Raw genomic sequence first — 20,044 nt, 5'->3', positions numbered from 1 at the left:
AGTAGAAAGTTGTAGTGGCCCCATATCAATGACCTGATTAAACTGGTGATGGAGAAAAAAAAATAAGAGAAAGGCACCAGAATATAAATCCAGAAATAGCTATAAATTTCTCCACTAGTGTTGCAGAAAACATACATCTGAGATAGGTTATGGGAAATAAATGATACCATATATGAGTAAACACATGATGTCATTCATGGGTTTCTTTTTGTTGTTTTCCATTCATTTTTCTTCTCTCCAATTTCAGTTGTCCTGAATACTTGCACCTTTCTCACCCCGGAAGAGCTTTATGACACTGTCACGGATCTGCTTTGTCTTTACCCCATAAACAATAGGGTTCAGAGTTGGAGGAAGAAGAAGATAAAGATTAGCCACGATAATGTGAAGAGAAGGGGGAATAGTGTGTCCTCCAAAACGGTGGGTAAAGAAAGTGAAGAATGCTGGAACATAGGTGATGATAATGGCAGATAAATGGGCAGTGCAGGTGCTGAAGGCCTTCTGCTGAGCATCTGCTGATGAAAGGTTGATGACTGCACGGAGGATCATAGTGTAAGATGCAGATATACAGCAAATGTCAAACACTCCAATCAGGAGGGCAACCATCAGACCATAAATGACATTGACCTTGATGCTAGCACAGGATAACTTCACCACTGACATGTGGTCACAATATGTATGAGAGATAATATTGCTTTGGCAGAAGGGCAAACGCTTGACCAAGAATGGAAAAGGAATCATTAGCAACACACCCCTCAAGAAGGTAGCAAGCCCAGCTTTGGCAATGATAGAGTTAGTGAGTATGGTAGCATAACGCAATGGGTAGCAAATAGCCACATAGCGGTCCAGAGCCATGAGCATGAGCACACCAGACTCCACACCTGTGAACCCATGGACAAAGAACATCTGAACTAAGCAGGCATTGAAGTTAATTTCCTTGAGATTAAACCAGAAGATGCAGAGTGCATTGGGTAGAGTGGTGGTGCAGGTGAAGAGATCAATGAGGGAGAGCATGGCCAGAAAGAAATACATTGGACGATGTAAGGACTCTTCATGATGAATGAGGTACACAAGGCCAAGGTTTCCCACAAGGGAGATGATATACATTGTGCAGAATGGGAGGGAGATCCATACATGTACTCTTTCCAGACCAGGAATTCCATCAAGAATAAAAGATTTTGGAGCCACATATGAATTGTTGGCAGCCAGCATAACTAATTCAATAGATGAATGCTAGTTTTCCAGAAGTATTTATTCTGAGTAGAAATTAAGAAGAAATTTAATTAATATCATCCTTGAGAAGGCAAACTTAAGTTTGGAATAAAATTGCATTTATAATAGCATTAATAATTTTAATAATAGTGACTGAAAATATACCATTTATTGAATAATGTCATATTACAGGTAATATTTTAAAAGTTTTATAAGCAGCCTAAATGTATTTTTTAAAGTCATAGTTACAAAGTTGTAATTTTATCATCATCAAAATAGAAGAAGAAACTGAGGTACAGAGAGATCCAATAACGTTGAACATTACAAAATTAGATTCAGGGACAGAAATGATATTCATATATGACACTAACATTCACGCAATGTCTTTACATCCTGATTTGACAGAGTATATGGCTTATAAATAGCAAGTTATAATTGCAGAAGTATTGCCTGAAATTTGTTTATTGCATTTTGTGAAGATTATGATTATTTAAACCAAATATGATCTTATTCAAATTTCAGGTCTTTCCATACCAATTTTATGACTTCACATTTGAAACATCAGTTGCTCATATATAATGAGGTTAATGATAGCTACCTGAGAGTTATAAAAAATAATCAAAAGTTGATTTTTACACCTAGGTTAGTATCCTCTGGAATTGGATATACTAACTCAAAATGCAAATGTAGATGCTACATGGATATGAGATGCACAAACAGTGGTCAAGAAGTTCAATCTAGCTTTATTGTCCCATGAAAGAGAAAAAATAAGAAATCTCTCTTTCTTAAAAAACCTGTAATCCCTCAACGTCATTGAGGTCATCTATTTTCTTTTCATGTCTTTTCTTTTAACACAATTTGGAAAAAGCATATTCTCTGGACTCCCTCTTTATTCTCTTTCTTAGAATAATGTCCACTCTCATGACTTTAAGTATAGCCAACAAGAAAATAATTTTCAGAGAACCAAGACGGCAGCATAGGTAAATGCCTGTACTTGCTGCCTCCCACAACTACATCAAAATTACAACTAAAATACAGAAAAACTATCATCCAGAACTGCCAGAAAGCTGTCTGAGTGGAAGTACTAGAAGTAGAGAGGTAAAGAAGAAAGCACATTGAGACAGTTAGGAGATGCAGAGGCACAGAATGGGCTGGACCAGCACCTGGGTGTGACGCTTTTTTAATCGGGAGGGAGATTGCCTCTGCAGAGGCCATCCAGAGGAGCAAGGGGTTCCAGAGCTGGGGAAAGAAGTCCCTACAGGCAGTAAAAACTATGGATTATAAAAACCAGTGCAGATTGGGGCTGAGTGACACACAGGTTGCTGGAGACCCAGCTGCTCCTCTTAAAAGGCTGCCACCACGAACTGAATTTACAAGCTCCCACTTCCTCTGAGCTCCAGCAGTGGGGCAAGGCTCTGGGGGACCCAGACACATACGGGGAGGAACTGGACTGTTGGGGGCTGCTTTCTTCCAGACCGAGGTGCTCACAGCAGTCATTGTTCTTGTGCTAGGACCTCCCCAGTGCAGGGCTGACTGACAGCCATTTCTGTTTGTTCTGTCCTGGTGACTCCTTGAGACCCCGGACCCACACAATTTACAACCAAGCTGTATGCAGTGGATTTTGCATACGAATGGTCTGCCCTTTGTCAGGCTAAAACTCTGTCAAACAAGCTGCAGCTGTGTCAAGGAGCCCCAAACCTATCAATAAAAGCCCAAGGCCTGACACCAGCACCAGCCTGCCTTGCTTCACAGCTGGGCCTTGTCTGGGCACTTCCAATACAAAGAGGAGGAATCTGTAGATCTCTCTGTAGCTCCTGCTGAGTGGTCCCAGGCAGTGGATGACTTTGCACCTATCTGGACACCCAAGATCCAGTGTACCCAGTGGTCAGTGTGAGACCATACCAAATTACAACTCTTCACGTCCATAAGCAACCCACTCAAGGGGCAGACTTGTGAGCACCAAAGCCCCACTGAAGCAAGTCCTGCTCCATAAGTGTGTCTGCTGCAAAGCAGCTCTCCCACTGTAGTCACAGCTGATCTCCACAGCCAACTGGCCTGGAGGTCAATTCCTCCCAGCGATACCAACAGCAATGAAGGCTCAACTACAACAAAACTGTGCACACAGCCCACAAAAGGGTGCAGCAAGAGTGTCTACCTCAGGTGATTGTGGAGGCTGAACCACTGGGCCCTATAGGACACCTACTACACAAAGCCACTCTACCAACTCAAGGAGACTTAGCAGTTACCCAATACATAGAAACAAACACAGGGAAGCAGCCAGAATGTGGAGACAAAGAAACATGTCACAAATGAAAGAAATGGAAGAAAGCAAACTACTGGATATAAAGTTCAAAACCACAGTTACAAGGTTACTCAAGAATCTTCTAGAAACCTCGAAGGAACTTAGTGAGACTTTCAAGGATCTTAGTGAGAATGCCAAAAAAAAAAAAAAAAAAAAGGAAAAGGACCAGTCAGAAATTAAGCACACACTGACCGAAATAAAGAATAATATACAGGAATTCAACAGTAGACTAGAGGATCCAGAAAATCAAATAAATGATTTGGAATATGAGGAAGCAAAAAACACCCAACCAGAAGAGCAAAAAGAAAAAAGAATCCAAAAATATGAAGATAGTGTAAGGAGCCTCTGGGATAACTTCAAGCGTACCAACATCTGAATTATGGTGGTGCAAGAAGAAGAGAGAGAGCAAGATATTGTAAACCTATTTGAAGAAATAATGACAGAAAACTTCCTCTACCTGGTGAAGGAAATAGACTTACAAGTCCAGGAAGCACAGAGAACCCCAAACAAGAGAAATCAAAAGAGGACCCCACCAAGACACATCATGATTAAAATGTCAAGGGCTAAAGACAAAGAAAAATCTTAAAAGCAGCAAGAGAAAAACAGTTACCGACAAGAGAATGCCCATATGACTGTCAGCTGATTTCTCAACAAAAACTATGCAGGCCAGAAACGAGTGGCAAGAAATATTCAAAGTCATGAATAGCAAGAACCTACAACCAAAATTACTCTACCCAGAAAAGCCATCATTTAGAATTGAAGGTCAGATAAGGAGCTTCATAGACAAGAAAAAGCTAAAGGAGTTCATCACCACCAAACCAGTATTATATGAAGTGCTGAAGGGTATTCTTTAAGAAGAGGAAGAAGAAGAAAAAGGTAAAGATAAAAAATATGAACAAAAAAGTGACAACAAATACATTCTATCAACAATTGAATCTAAAAATCAAATGAATAAAAAAATCTGATAAACAGAATAAACTGGTGAATGGAATAGAATCAGGGGCATGGAAATGGAACAGACTGATGATTCTCAGAGAGGAGTGGATGTGGGGGCGTGCAGGAAGAGATTAGACAAAGATCTTATTTGCATGTATGCATTACCTATAGACTCAGACAGGGTGGTGAGGGCCTGGGGTGGGGTGGGAACCAGGTGGAGGGGAGCTACGGCAGGGCGGGGGGGGGGGGAGAAAGAGGGACATCTTTAATAATCTCAACAATAAAGATTAATTAAAATAAAAAATTAACCTCCAATAAATAGAATTTTATCATATATCCCCCCGCCAAAAAAAAAGAAAAGAATTTTCAGATAATGAATTTATTAATAAGGTTATGTCACAATTGTGCACTCCTTCTAAGTGCATACAGGATATTTCCATGGACAGATTAAATTGATCATGTACAAGACTAAACTCGTCACTTAATCCTCTACCCCATGCCAAATAGGCTCTATTTCTGGGTTTTGTTTTTTGGATAATAGTGCCATCATCTACCACATGACCTACCAGAATATTTGTGATCTCATCAAGTATCTCTCTACCTCATCTTAGTTAAAATTTCTTTATAACTCAAAGTGTCTTGGTTCTTAATCTAAGCAGGTCACATCAGCATGCCTGTCATCTGTTCTCTATCTTCAGATAAGAAAAACTTCTATTTTTAATCCAAAAATAGTCTAAGTCAGCTCTTCCTTTCTATTACCACTCTACTGTCTTTTAAAGATCACCTAGATACATCCATCTATTTTTCTGCTTTGTCTCTTTTAAAATAAATTTTGTCTTATAGCAAAATTCTGAAGACATTTTAATCAACTGCTTAAAAATCTTCAATGTCTCCCCACAAATTTGAGGATAAGGCTCAAATTTTTTGGCATAGCATTCAATAAAATTAAATTTATACTTTATCTAAGTTCATTTCCATTTTATTTCTTTCCATTCCCTAAGCATCCAAAGTGTACTGGTTTGAATGATAAACTATATCCTAACATTCCATGCTTAAATTTTGCTAGATTACTTGCTAATCCCAAAATACAACATATACTTCAATACTATCTTGGCTTTGCTCAATTTATTTTTCTTATTTGAAAGTCACTCTGTCATATACTCATCTTGATAAGTCTTTTTTAAACTCTAAGGTAGAATGTCATTTCCTTTAACGAGTACTGTGTATTCCAGAGTTCAGGGTAAGTGTTGTCATTAAATCCCCTGACCCAGGCACAGGATGTTTAATTTGCTTGCCTAAAGCTGTTAGTAATTAACTGAAAGTGAAATCCAGGTTTTTCTAGCTCAGACTCATATCTGTTTAGCTAAAACAAATCCTTTATAAAGGCTAACAAACAGTGAATCAGTGACTTATTTTCTCATTTATTTGTTTTTGTGTTTGCTTCACCCCCTTCCCATCTGTTTCTGACTTGAGACCTCTACAGCTCCTGTTTCTTATAATTTCTGCTTGCCCAGTATTTCAGCCACCTCCCAGGTAAAGAATGAGAGGGTTGTATGGAATGAGTTATACGGTCTTTTTCAAAGGAGAAGGTGATTTGGTTACAAGTACCATTCAGACTTACCCCAAACCTCCTCCACTTCATTATTTTTGCCTGTGGTTCTGGGGAAGCAAAAAGGAGATAGAATATAGGAAATTATTAGTACAATAATGATTTAAGCTCAGGAAGAGAAGTCCATCTCAAGGTTTTCTTTCAGTCTTACAGTGAACCTTTTTTCAATGAAAGAAACAAAGCAGCATTATACTACAAAAAGCATACCACAAGAAGATATTCCACACCATACCACCTCATATCAATCACAGTTCCTCTTTCCTTGTTGATGACGGTAGTTTCCATTACCTGATCCACATGCCTTAGTTTCCGGGATCTGATGATTGATGCACTCATTGCTGTTTCTGCTATTTCCTCATCCCACTCTGGGCGGCCATTTGGCACAAAGTATGTACAGCACCCATTGTTGCCCCTGGCTGTTAAAACAGAAAACAGGCCCCTTTAGATTATCACTTAACCCCAGTGCCCAAAATAATTAGGATGAATCATCTAGGAAGGCCAACAAGGCCTGCTTTCTCACTTCCATGCCATGCTTCTCTAGAGATGGCCTAAGATCGCATAGTTTTAGAGGAAGGTAGGGGCTCGGACACAGAATAAAATACTATTAATCATTTGAATAATCTTCTCCCTGATGTCCTGAAGAGGGATGTCAGGAAAAAGCTGTAGTTAGAAAGAGTTCTAGATTTTCTGAGACTGTTTCATCATTTTGTTGTTGTTCTGAAATGTTTTTCCTGAAATGTCCAATTTAAATTTTTTTGGGGGGGAGGGAGATACATAGTGTTATCACTAAACCTGAATATTGCAAGTGTATAGACTCTAACTATAGTTAAACAATTCTATTTGTTAATTTTTATTAAGTTTATTGGGGTGATATTGTTACAGAGAACCGGAATAAATCAAGCAATGCTCAGAGAGTTTGGAGTCACACTTTATTCACTGGGGTGGGCTTAGAGAAAATGAATTCAAATTCTAAGCAGAGCTACAAGCGGAACTTCCCTTTTTATTAAAGATCCAGCCCTAACTGTGCTTAGTGGTTATCTCGCTGGTGGCCTTGAAAACTATACAGTTCTGTCCAATTAAAAAATACAGCTGGCATGGCATTGAGAGTATGGGCATATCTAGTCTCTGGCCTTCAAGGTCAGACAGCTAAGTTTATCTTCCTCATTATTCAAGCAGGCTAGAGCAGGCTAGAAAGCAAAGTTATTTTTTTAGAATAAGAGGCAATCTAAAGAATAGCAGAGAATTCCAAACAGTAGTTTTACAAAGTAGGGGTTAGCCTTCTCAATATTGGTTAATAAGATTATATAAGTTTCAAGTGTACAATTCATTCTATAACACATCATCTGTATATTGCATTGTGCAAAGTCTAGTCTCCTTCTGGAACTATATATTTGACCACCTTTACCCTCCACACCCTCCCCCTCTTTCCCTCTGGTTACCATACCATTGTCTGTGTCTGAGAGTTTGTCAATTTATTCAATTGTTGCTTTCTGTTTTGTGTCCTTTGATGGATGGTTAGATAAAGAAGATGTGGAACATGTCTACAGTGGAATACTACTCAATCATAAGTAAAGAATGAAATACTGCCATTTGCAACAACATGAATAGTCCTTGAGAATAACATGTTAATTGAAATAAATCAGACAGAAAACGACAAGAATCATTTGTTAAATTTTCTAAAATTCCATTAATCCTTCATTATGTGCCAGGCAATGAACCCTTTGGCACTTAGCATAGGACTTTCGATGCCTCTACTCTAGGTCTTTTAGGTTTATCTTATACATAAATAGCCAACTGGCATACCAACTCAAACATTTACCTATATTTTTATATCCAAAAAAAAAAACAGCAGTACTATTTGGTTGTCTGTATTTACCTATTTAAATATATTCACCTATTCATTATTTAAATTTTTGTATTGATTTAATTACATTCCTATAAGGAATCAACCAGTTCAATATTATCATAGCCAGTTTATCTAACCAAGATTCAGTATGTTCAGCAGCTTGCCCCAAAATACCGAATTCTGTGCTCTCTACACTGAAAACTGGTGAAATACATTCCTTTCTCTCTTAAACCAAATCAGGTTTTATACTTGAAAGCTCCTCTTTGTTACTCTCATAGTTTCCCCATTTTTCATAATGGTGATGACCTGGGGACTTGTGCTAGAACTACTTGTATAATTATCATACCCCTTTACTACATAGGCCAAGTTTGCCACCTATTTTACTTCATGAGTGAGGACAGAACTTGGATATTTTTTTAAAAGTAAATTGAAGTGTGATTGGTTATTTTTAAGTTACGTTACTGAACTGAAGAAAAGAAATGGGGTGGGGAAGGGTGGACTAGTGACTTGGAGGGAAAAGGAAGTACCTATTTCTCTTTTCCTGATCTGAGACATGGTAAGGTTATTATTGTATAATTCTCTGTCACGTCATTATAAATGTATTTGCAAAAATGAATGAATATAAAGAGAAGAATTACTTATACTCTAAAGGAGATGTTGAGAGCATCTAGCTTTTCCCTTGTCCACACGGGAACACACATCCTTTGCTGACATTGTCTGGGCTTTGAATGTGGAGTGAACATGTTCCTCCTCTTTTTCCCCAGACTAGGAAATCACCAAACATCCTCTATATAACAATGCCCTTCATCCCTGTGACTACACACAGGCAGAATGGAACAAGACTAGGCTTTGTCACACAATAAGCCTAGGATCAACATGTCTGAAAGGCTTTACTTACCCAAAATATAGCTCCAGACAAGAAGTAATGTGAAAGGTGCTCATGCCAAGGAGAGGGCCCAGGAATGCATAAAATGGTGGCACCCTGTTTTCACCTTATAAACCATAAGCCAGAAGTGCTTAGTCTAGCTGACTTCCCAAAGGAAACACACATAATCTCATAATATCATATCTTGGAGACTCCCAAATCTCAATATGAAACAGGGCTTAAAAGCCCCCAGGGACCACATAGCCCTGGGGAAAAGCATGGTACAAAAGCATGGTACAAATATGTATTTAGGGGAAAATAAAACCCCCAAGCATAGCTGGCCTCTAATTGAGGGCAGTCCAGAAAGTAATTCACGTGGTACAGATATGGCACCATTAGGATTAGAAGTTGAAACCGCTCATCCAATCTTTTTCCTCTTTCACAAAATTTATTTTATACCTATTATACCAAACAGGATTTTCAGCATTGACATATAAGCACCCTAATATGATAAAGCAAAGAAAAAAGCTAATATCTTATGATAAACAAGACACATCATGACTTACGGTCTTTAACCATTATTGCACTTTAACTTTCATAATTTGGCAATGAATTTATGATAATTAAAATAAAGCAAAATGCATATATGTGTGCTATTTTACAAGTGTTTAGTTATTTTTTATTCTAAATTCTCAACTATTACACTCATTAATTTCAAAAGAAAAAATAATTAATAATAAAAACATTTTCATATAACAAACTTCTGATACTGAGAAATCCTGTTATTAAGAATTTATTTTTGGGTAAATTCTTCCTTTGCCTTAGTAGTTTTCTCTTTTAATGTAAATCCTAAAAGTTAAACTTTTGTTTCCTGGAAAGAATTTCTACATCTCTCCTTTTTAATTTATTTTTAATTGCTTTGTCTTTTTCTTTCTTTTCTGTAAAATTTTTGAAACTTTATCTTTCTTTCCTTAAATATTTTGCCATCATTCATTCTTTTCCCTTATAAAAGTTAGTTTCTAATTGTCTACTTGCTTCTTTTTTATAGAAATTCTTTCATTGTTTTATGGGTGAAATATATTATCAGATATTTCTGAAAGATATTGATGCTGAAAATATTTTCCTGAAAAAAATAGTAAGGATGGTGATATTTGACCAATACAGAGGGAAATATAGTCTTGTCTTTGTTGTAAAGTAATATACATTCACACTCAATATTCATATTATTCTGCATATAATAACACTAAACCTATTTTCAGTTATATATAGGAAAAACAACTTTCCTTTTTTAAAAATATATTTTTTTATTGACTTCAGAGAGGAAGAGAGAGGGAGAGACAGAAACCTTAATGATGAGAGAGAATCATTGATCAGCTGCCTCCTGCACACCCCACATTAGGGATGAGCCTGCAACCCGGGCATGTGCCTCAACCAGGAATGGAACCATGAACTCCTGGTCTATGCTCAACCACTGAGCCAGGCTGACTGGGCAACAACTTTCTAATTCCTCTTATCAAGTGGACCTCTTATGCATTTCATTTCTTCCCTTCTAAATCCTCTCATAAATATGGAGAAATGGTCTTTAATAGACATCATGGCATATGATTCTGTACCCCCCTAGCTGATATTAAGAACTATATATAAACAGATTTCATTTCACCTTTCACACCTATAAGTTCTTACATGATAATATTTATAAGCATGTATACTTGCTTAATATAGTTTTTAATTAGAAAAACAGACAAAAATATTTTAAGCAAGCATATTTCAAAGATTTTCTACCTTAAGAAACTTGGAGTATGTCTGCCATCTGCTAGTTTATTGTTTATGCCATTTAAATAATATATTACCTAATGCTAGTAATCTTGAAACAAAGCCTACTTCAAGAGGAAGGCTTGCCTCTAGGCTTTTCACTTATTGTAACTCTCTGCTTTGGAATGAAGCTGTACTTCCTGTACTTTCAATAATTGACAATTTACTATGGGTAGAAGCTCTGTGGTATAGAGCTAGTTTTGTTTTATCTTATGTGCTTTAGTGAATGATTCCATTCACTGCAAAAGAAAAATCTGGATCTGCTGGGTTTCTGCCCATTAGCTGCCTGTTCTAGAAGAAAGATGTACCATTTCACCAGATTCCTTCTCACTGTTTTCACCTTCCAATATAGCCTGCGCTCATTTATACAAACCAAAGGGATGATATTAAATTGTCATGTTGTTCTCTGCTTCCTTCCCCCAAATCCCTTCACTACTGAAAACATTCAATCCAGTCTTCTGTGTCTCCTTAGGCTTGATCAACATCCACTAAAAAATAATTACAACTTTAAGGAAAACTGTATTTCTATTGAGGCAGAGGAGAAACATTCCATTTAACAGTGCAATGTTTCAAATGAACATATTAAACAAATGTATTAAATAAACTATATTTTAGTAAGTTTCTAGTACAGATTATTCTGAAATTATTTATTAAACACTTTTGAGAAAGCTTTGAGACCTATACATGCTACATAGGTAAAGTTACAGCAAAAGTTAAAAAACTGAAATTGAAGTGTACTGGGAAGTTAGATACAATTCCAGGCTTATACTTCAATAGCTATCAGACACAGTTCATATATTTATTCTAAAAAAATTGTCAAAATTTTAGGATAATTATTACGGTTACTTTCCCCCTGCTCAAATATATTTTAAAATACAGATGTAGTTTCAACAAAGCTAAATTCACCTCCTCTCCGATTAAGGACCTATGGGACATTTATCTAGGAGCCATAAAGAAATATTCATTCCCCTTTTGCTTGGAAAATCCCCAGAGGTATCACTAAGTGTTGTTAAATACGGTTCCCAACCAGTACTGTGCAATTTTTCTGAGCAATATCATCATGAATGGAAATTTTAAAACATCTGACATCAGGGTGAGTTTGGGTAACAAAAGAAAAATATGTAAGATGCACAGAAAATGTGCAACTAAATAGAAGGAATTTGAGTCAGAGGGTAGTTGATCAAGGAAAACTTGTGTTATGTCACTCTTTAGACTTCTGAAAACAAAGAGCATGGCAAACTGCCTTAAAAAGGGAGAAGAAGAAGGGAGAAATGTTAAATGCAGCTTAGGTAGTGGAGGGAGGAGACTCCATGATGCTGATGTGACCAGGAGAAAGGGATAACGTTATAGGCAAGTGCATTTCCATACCATAATAGAAACACGTGTTTGCTCTTGATAGATAGAAAACTCTTTCTCTGGAAAAGACAATGACAATGAATTAGTATAAGAGTTTGGAGGAATCCCAGTGATCATGTAGTCCAACTTCTTATATCATGCATGACACATGTTATCTTCCTTTGCTGCATCCAACTGATGATATTTTTTATATACTGGACATTTCTATCTGCATGAAGCAACAACATTCCTTGGACCCAAATCTACATTCCTATAACTTTCCCTCCCTTAGCATGTACAAAATAATAGAAAAGGCAGTTATTTGCATCTAATGTGTGTATTCATCCCAATTATAAATATCTCCAATTTCATTCTTTTAATCTTTAAGATTTCAGATATCTTGTAACTATGCTTGCCTTCCTCTGATGCACTCTTATTTTTCAATATGCACACTAATTTCTAAAGGTATTTTTGTATAAGTAAGAAGAACAACCAAAAAGAAGGTTTTGAGAATCATTTACTCATTACACAACATTTTTCTTGTGACAGTCACTATTTAAAGTGCAAAATATATAGCAGTGAACAAAATAACAGAAATTCCTGGAGGGACCAGAGGCAATACTAATTGCAGTGGAGTAAGGAAAATATGGAAAGGGAGATTTTATACCAAGATTGGCAGGGGTCTGGGGTTACAATTTTAAATTGGGAGGTAAGCTTTGCTTTGGGGTTGACACTGAGTCGAGACTGGGAACTGTTGAAGGTATGTGCCATGCTATTATCTGGGATAGCACAATCATGCATTGGAAATAGCAAGTGGAAATCCCCTGTATTGCACACATGTTTACTGAGATTGAGAAACCTCCAGTATGTATGAATAGACTGAGAAGGTCAGAGTTTGAATAGGGGAAGACTCATTCAGAGATTTAAAATGGTCTTAATAGTGTAGGATGTTGTGGCTTTTGCTCTGAGAGAGATGTAAGACAACTGGAGGTTTAAGGAGTGCATAGACATGGTTTTACTCACATTTACTTTACAAAGCACAATAAGGGTAATAATATTAACAATACTGTGACTGTACTATATATTTTGTTTGTTATGTTCAAAGCTGTGGTGAAAATCTCCATGGTTTACTCCACTTAGAGTTTACAGCATATGACAGTTGAATAAATTGCTTTATAAACTCAGCTTTAATATTTTCCTGCTTGTATCTCTTTTATATGCTGATATTATTTATATAGCATTATTTTAAAAGTTTTCTACTGTTTAAAACTAATGGTTTTTAAAAAAAAACACTTATATAGAAAACCTTGGCTAAATCAGCCCCCTACCCATCCCAAATAAAATAGAGAAAGAGAGAAAAGAGAAGCAATCAGAATTAAAACATTGGAAAAGTTTATTCTATAGAATAATTGTTGAAAATGCTATAAAATGTACAATATTATGCTGTGATAAGATGATTGATCATAAGTGATCCAAGTTCATGATCTCAACCAAACAATATCCAAGGAAAAAGTTTTAGAAACATAGGATAAAGATTTTTCTAAAAAAAAAAAAGTTCCTGGAGTCTTATTATTTCAATTAAAAAAAAAAAAAGCTTTCAGGTTAAATAAATCCTTGTCCCAGAATATAGTAGAAATATGGAAAATTAAGTGTTATCAAAATAATTAATGAATGAAGATTCTATCTTATCCAATATAAATTTTCATAGTCATTTGGGGGCTAAAAATAATACACCAAAAGAAGACACAAAATTTATAAATATTTAGAGATATAGGCCATGCTTATCTACATAGTGATTTGAGAAAATTAATGAGAATTAATTATAGCTCAATAATGTCATTGGTAAAATGTAAATACTAAAATCTTTCCTGTTTACCAGCAAGAAACAAAAAAGATATAATGCAAAGTGCACATGGCCATGTTTTTTAAAAATTTATCTTTATTGTTGAAAGTCTTACAGATGTTCCCTTTTGTTCCCCATTGACCCCTTCTAGCCTGCACCCACCCCCTGTCCCAGAGTAGCCATGTGATATTTTTAAGTTGTACTCAGTATAAAATTTTTTTAAAAAAATCCTCACTCATAGATATGCTTAGATAGAGGAAGGGAGAGAAAAGGAAACATCCATGTGAGAAAGAACATTGTTCGGTTACTTCTGTATGTGCCCCAACTAGAGATCAAACCCCAAACCCAGGTAATTACCCTGATGGAGAACCAAACCAGCAACCTTTCAGTGCACAGGATGATGCTCAACCAACTGGACGATGCTCAACCAACACTAAGCCACTCTGGCTGGGCAGTATATTCATTTTTTACCTACCAAATCTGTCCTTGATTATTCTGACTTGGAAAATCCAGACTTGCCAGGTTAAGACTTATAGATAGATTTTCCTCAGCTACATAATATCTGTGTGCAATCAGTAGGTGGTCACAAAATTTAATTGGCTATAATCCAGTGTACACATCTGAAGGAACTTATTGGAAGAAGGAAAATTATGTGAGGAATGAATGGAACCAGTGTTATTTAAACAAGGTCCATAATTTGGAAATTGGTCAAGAGGCCAAAAGCAAGTATTAGTGACTGGACTGGGAATTTAAGCAGGTACATACAGAAAGAGTTTATAATACAGTATAAAAGTAAGACAGACCATGGCTTTGTTACTATGTTTGCACTATGTTTACATTCTTTTGATTTAGTTACACACTCAAGACCTCTAAGTAGAATCAAAGAACACAGTCTGCATGTAAAAAGATAATTTCTCTCCTGAAATTATTATTTACTAGAGGCCTGATGCACAAAATCCATGCAAGAGTAGGCCTTCCTTCCTCTGACTGCCGGCACCAGCTTCCATCTGGCACCTGGGATTGGGGTTCCCTCGCAGCCCCAGCTTTGTCCAGAAGATCATCTGGAAGGATGTCCGGAAGGATGCCCGATATAATTAGCATATTACCCTTTTATTATTATAGATAGTATGCAAAAATACTTTATTCATCTTTTATCTTCAGCTAAAAATAAAACCACTACTATCTTCTTGTATAGGACATCTTTCTTAGTTGGAAAGGTAACATGCTTTGCAATTGACCATTATGCATGGAGCCAACAGTACCAGCCTGACACCAAGATACTTCATCCTCAATGGGATTCCTGGGCTGGAAGCCTCACACATCTGGATCTCCCTGCCATTCTGCTTCATGTACATCATTGCTCTCGTGGGAAATTGTGGTCTCATCTACCTCATCATCCATGAGGAGGCCCTACACCGACCCATGTATTACTTCCTAGCCTTGCTGTCACTTACAGATGTTAGTGGGTGTACTTCATTTGTCCCCAATATGTTAGGTATCTTTTGGTTTAGTCTCAAAGAGATTGATTTTAATGCCTGCCTTGTGCAGATGTTTTTCATCCACATGCTGACAGGCATGGAGTCTGGGGTTCTCATGCTTATGGCCCTGGATCGCTATGTGGCCATTTGCTACCCTCTGCGCTATTCCACCATCCTCACCAACACCACAATTACCAAGGTTGGGCTTGCCACCTTCTCTCGAAGTGTGTTAGTCATGATCCCATTTACATTCTTGATCAAGCGTCTTCCTTTCTGCAGGGGCAACCTCATCCACCACACCTACTGTGACCATATGTCTGTGGCCAAATTATCCTGTGGTAACATCAAGATTAATGCTATTTATGGTCTCATAGCTGCCATATTGATTGGGGGGTTTGATATGTTCTGGATCTCCATGTCTTACACTATGATTATTCGTGCTGTAGTCAATCTGTCATCTGCAGATGCTCGACACAAAGCCTTCAGCACGTGTACATCACACATATGTGCTATTGTCATCACCTATGTCCCAGCCTTCTTCAACTTCTTCACTCACCGCTTCGGAGGACGCACCATACCACACCATGTCCACATTTTCATAGCCAATCTCTACCTGTTGTTGCCTCCCACCTTAAATCCAATTGTCTATGGAGTGAAGACCAAGCAGATCCGTGAAGGAGTTATCAAATTGTTCTTTAGAGAGAAAGATATATTGAGTATGAGATAAACCTATGAGGGCAGAATTCTGAATTTAGCATAAAGATAAAGAAAAAAGTTATAGTAGAAGAAGAGTATATGCAAAATTAGACCATCACAAGATCAGGAGAAAATACATTAATATTTTGTTATGAAATGTATGTAGCAATCATGCAATTTTTAACCTAAGACCTCTAATTAAACAGAAAAAATAAAATAAGAAATAATTATATTTTTTGCACAGTTTGACTTTAGTTAAAACCTGTGAAATGGACACAGAGTGGAATAGTTAGGATATTCAGCTTCAAGCAAACTCCTAATGATTCATACACTGTGGTCTAGGCAGTGTGGGGATAAAGAAGGTCAGATAGCTTAGGGAGTCACTGGAAGATTGGGAAAGGCACATAAGCAAACTGTTCCTATGTGTTACAGGAGAAAGCAAGAAATACTTCCCCAGAATGTCTGTGCTGGATTCCAGAGGTCCTTTTAATTTCATATTTATGTGAAATTTGTGTAACTTTAGAAACAAATCCTTGTCTGCTCATTTTATCTCTGGCAACTGTTACCTAGGTAATTATTTGTATTCCTATGAATATACTACTGAACATGCAAATTAAGCTGGAGGAAATAAGATCACTGGAGTTTATCATAATCTGGTAGGCATTCCCTGGAGTGAATATGAAGCAGAATTTTGAAAGACATTGTGGATACTATTTGGCAGCTGTTTGTGGGAAGGATCTATAAATAGTAGAAAGGAGACTTGAAGAAAATCTAATGTAATTCATCAATCAAGGATGCCTGCATTTCAGTGCTTTACTTGACTTTAATACAGAAGGAGAAACAGTTGAGTGCTCAGGAACAATGGGAAAAGGAATACTTTATTTACATTTCTGGATATAACAAAGAAAACAATGGAATGTAAATGTGGTATGCAAAAATAGTAAGATAGAATGAAAAGCGAGAAAAAATAAGAGCATATCTGACAGGAAATTGGAGTAACACAATGTGATCAGGTGTGGATACATATGCATATGTAGGTAAAAATATTAAGTTATATTGATTGAGTATATTCTTATCTGCTATTATGAAAATATATTTTAATATATTACATAGTTAAATGATTATAAAATATATTAATCATACCATGTATTTTTATAATTTTCATATATTTTAAAGCAAAACCTGTGTTTAAAAAAATATTTAGCCCAACTGGCATGGCTCAGTGGTTGAGCATCGACCTATGAACCAAGAGGTCAGTGATTAATCACCAGTCAGGGCACATGCTCGAGTTGTGGGCTCAATCCCCACGGATGGCCATGCAGGAGGTAGCCAATCAATGATTGTCTCTCATCATTGATGTTTCTATCTTTCTTTTTCTCTCACCCTTCCTCTCTGAAATCAATAAAAATATACATATGTTAAAAATATTTAGATGAGTGGATAAAAAAGCTGTGGTACATGGATACTTTTCAAAAGAAGACATAGGAAGGCCAAGAGACATATGAGAACATGCTCAAAGTCACTAATCATCAGAGAGATGCAAATCAAAATGACAATGAGGCACCATCTCACAACTGTCAGAAAGGCTATCATCAACAAATCAACAAATGACAAATGCTGGCGAGGATGTGGAGAAAAAGGAACACTTGTGCACTGGTGGGAATGCAGACTGGTTCAGCCACTGAGGAGAACAGTATGGAGCAGTGATGGCGAACCTATGACACGTGTGTCAGAGGTGACACACAAACTCATTTTTTTGGTTGATTTTTCTTTGTTAAATGGCATTTAAATATAAAAAATAAATATCAAAAATATGCATCTTTGTTTTACTATGGTGGCAAATATCAAAAAATTTCTATATGTGACACAGCACCAGAGTTAAGTTAGGGTTTTTCAAAATGCTGACACGCCGAGCTCAAAAGGCTCGCCATCACTGGCTATGGAGTTTCCTCAAAAACCTAAAAATGGAACTTCCATTTGACCAAGTGATCCCATTTCTAGGAATATATCCCAAAAAACCAGAAACACCAATCAGAAAGGATATATGCATCCCTATGTTCATAGCAGAACAATTTACAATAGCTAAGATTTGGAATCAACCTAAGTGCCCATCAGCAGATGAGTGGGTTAAAAAACTTTGGCACATCTATGCAATGGCATACTATGCTGCAGTGAAAAGGAAGGAACTCCTACCATTTTCAACAGCATGGATGGAGCTGGAGAGCATTATGCTAAGTGAAATAAGTTAGTCAGAGAAAGATAAATATCACATGATCACACTCATTTGTGGACTATAATGAACAACATAAACCAACTAACAAAAGCAGATATAGAGACAGAGAAGCATCAATCAGATGTTCCAACCTCAGAGGGAAGGTAAGAGAAGGTGGGGGTAAAGGGGAAAGATCAACCAAAGGACTTGTATGCATGCATATAAGCAAAAGTGATGGACGCAGACAACAGGGGGTGAGGGTGAGGGCAAGACTCGGGGGATGAGGGGACAATGGGGGGATAAAGACTCATTTGTAATATCTTAATCAATAAAAAATTTTTTAAAAAGCTGAGGTACATTTACACAATGGAATGCTACTCAGCCATAAAAAAGAAGGAAATCTTGCCTTTCATGACAGCACAGATGAACCTGGAGAGTATTATGCTAAGTGAAATAAGTCAGTCACAGAAATAAAATTCCATATGATTTCACTTACATGTCAAATCTAATGAACAAAATAAACAAATAAATAAAATAGAATCAGACTCATAGATACAGAAAACAGACTGATAGCTGTCAGAGGGGAGGAGTGTTGGGGGGATGGCTGAAAAAGTTAAAGGGATTAAGAAAAAAAACCTTCATAGACACAAATAGCACTATGGGGATCACAAGAAGGAAGGGAGGTTGAGGGGAAGTAGAAGGGGGATGGGGTGGTAAATGGTTATAAAAGAAGCCTTGACTTGTGGTTCTTAACACACAATACAATATGCAGATGATGTATTATAGAACTGTACACCTGGAGCCTATATAATTTTATTAATCAATGTCACCCTAATAAATTCATTAACAATTAAAAAGTAAAATAAAATAAAAATATTTATATTATAAAATGCCTTCCTTCAGGATAGATTATAAATGTGTAATCAGTTCATTTGCAATCTCTTGGAATTGTGATTTGGATTTGGTAGATTTTGTTCATCAGGTATTCTCACTTAAACCACACCAAGGTAGTAGCAAACAAATTAAGACATTATTTTTCCTAAACTGCTTCATAAATCATGTCATTAAACTTTTACCTCCAAACTATGGGGTTACTGTAATGATCTTTATTTTATAGATAAAGATTATGAGTTACAAAAATAGGAAGATTGCATGGGTATCAGAACATTAAGATTATAATTTAAATATCATATGTTAATAGGTGTATGCTGTGTGCAAGGGATGTCAAGGGCAACAATAACAGCATAAGCAACAAGGTACACTGGAACATAAACTTAAAAATATGGAGAAATAAAATGTAAAAAATAAAATTTATTTTAGGAACAATCTCCAATTAATTTTGTCATCTTCCTCATTGCAAATGGAAAAATGGACTTCCTGGGGGGAATAACATGCAACTTTAAAAACGAAGACTCACAACTGAATTAGAGCAAGCAAGCCAGAATCATTGAGAAATTTTAAAAAAATAATTATAAGGTGGATGATGAGGAAAGAAAATTCTACTCACTATTCACAGGAAGAGAGAGAATGAAGGGGAGAGAAAAAGAAAGAATGGGAGAGGTAAGGACTGGGAAAATGGCATAAGACACTTCATTTCAAATTTCCTCTCCTGCCCTAGAAACCAAGGCAGAGCTCAGTGGGCCTGGCAGAAATGCCCAAACCTCTCATGCCAACATTTCAATTTAGCTAAAGCATATTTTCTTTCAAACTATGAGACATTAATGTTCCCAAAGCAAAGGAAGTGGAAGGAAATTATAAGGTAATACCAAGACTCGTGAAAATTATCTTGTTCCTGAAGAATCTCTAGAACCATTTGGACAACCATTTCAGACTGGTCATATGTGTAGATGTACAGAGGTAAGGCAAAGGAAACAACAAAACCAAACCATACAAATGGGAGA

At 36.7% G+C, this 20,044-nt stretch overlaps 2 protein-coding genes across 2 annotated transcripts; one reads left to right on the top strand and one right to left on the bottom strand.

Moving 5' to 3' along the window:
* Positions 1 to 243: 243 nt before the first annotated feature.
* LOC139018396 (olfactory receptor 52N5) lies at positions 244 to 1,209 on the bottom strand. The gene has a single exon (XM_070427010.1). The coding sequence runs from the start codon at positions 1,207 to 1,209 to the stop codon at positions 244 to 246; it is 966 nt and encodes a 321-aa protein (XP_070283111.1).
* Positions 1,210 to 14,999: 13,790 nt separating this feature from the next.
* LOC139018090 (olfactory receptor 52N2-like) lies at positions 15,000 to 15,962 on the top strand. Its single transcript, XM_070426731.1, has one exon. It carries the CDS (start codon positions 15,000 to 15,002, stop codon positions 15,960 to 15,962), a length of 963 nt encoding a protein of 320 aa, XP_070282832.1.
* The last annotated feature ends 4,082 nt before the right edge of the window (positions 15,963 to 20,044 follow it).

This window comes from Myotis yumanensis, unplaced genomic scaffold (assembly GCF_028538775.1).
Source record: "Myotis yumanensis isolate MYYU_CA2020_CCGP unplaced genomic scaffold, mMyoYum1.0.hap1 SCAF_10, whole genome shotgun sequence".
Taxonomy (NCBI): domain Eukaryota; kingdom Metazoa; phylum Chordata; class Mammalia; order Chiroptera; family Vespertilionidae; genus Myotis; species Myotis yumanensis.
The sequence above is the reverse complement of the archived record's forward strand: the minus strand, read 5'-3'. Positions and strand labels throughout refer to the sequence as shown.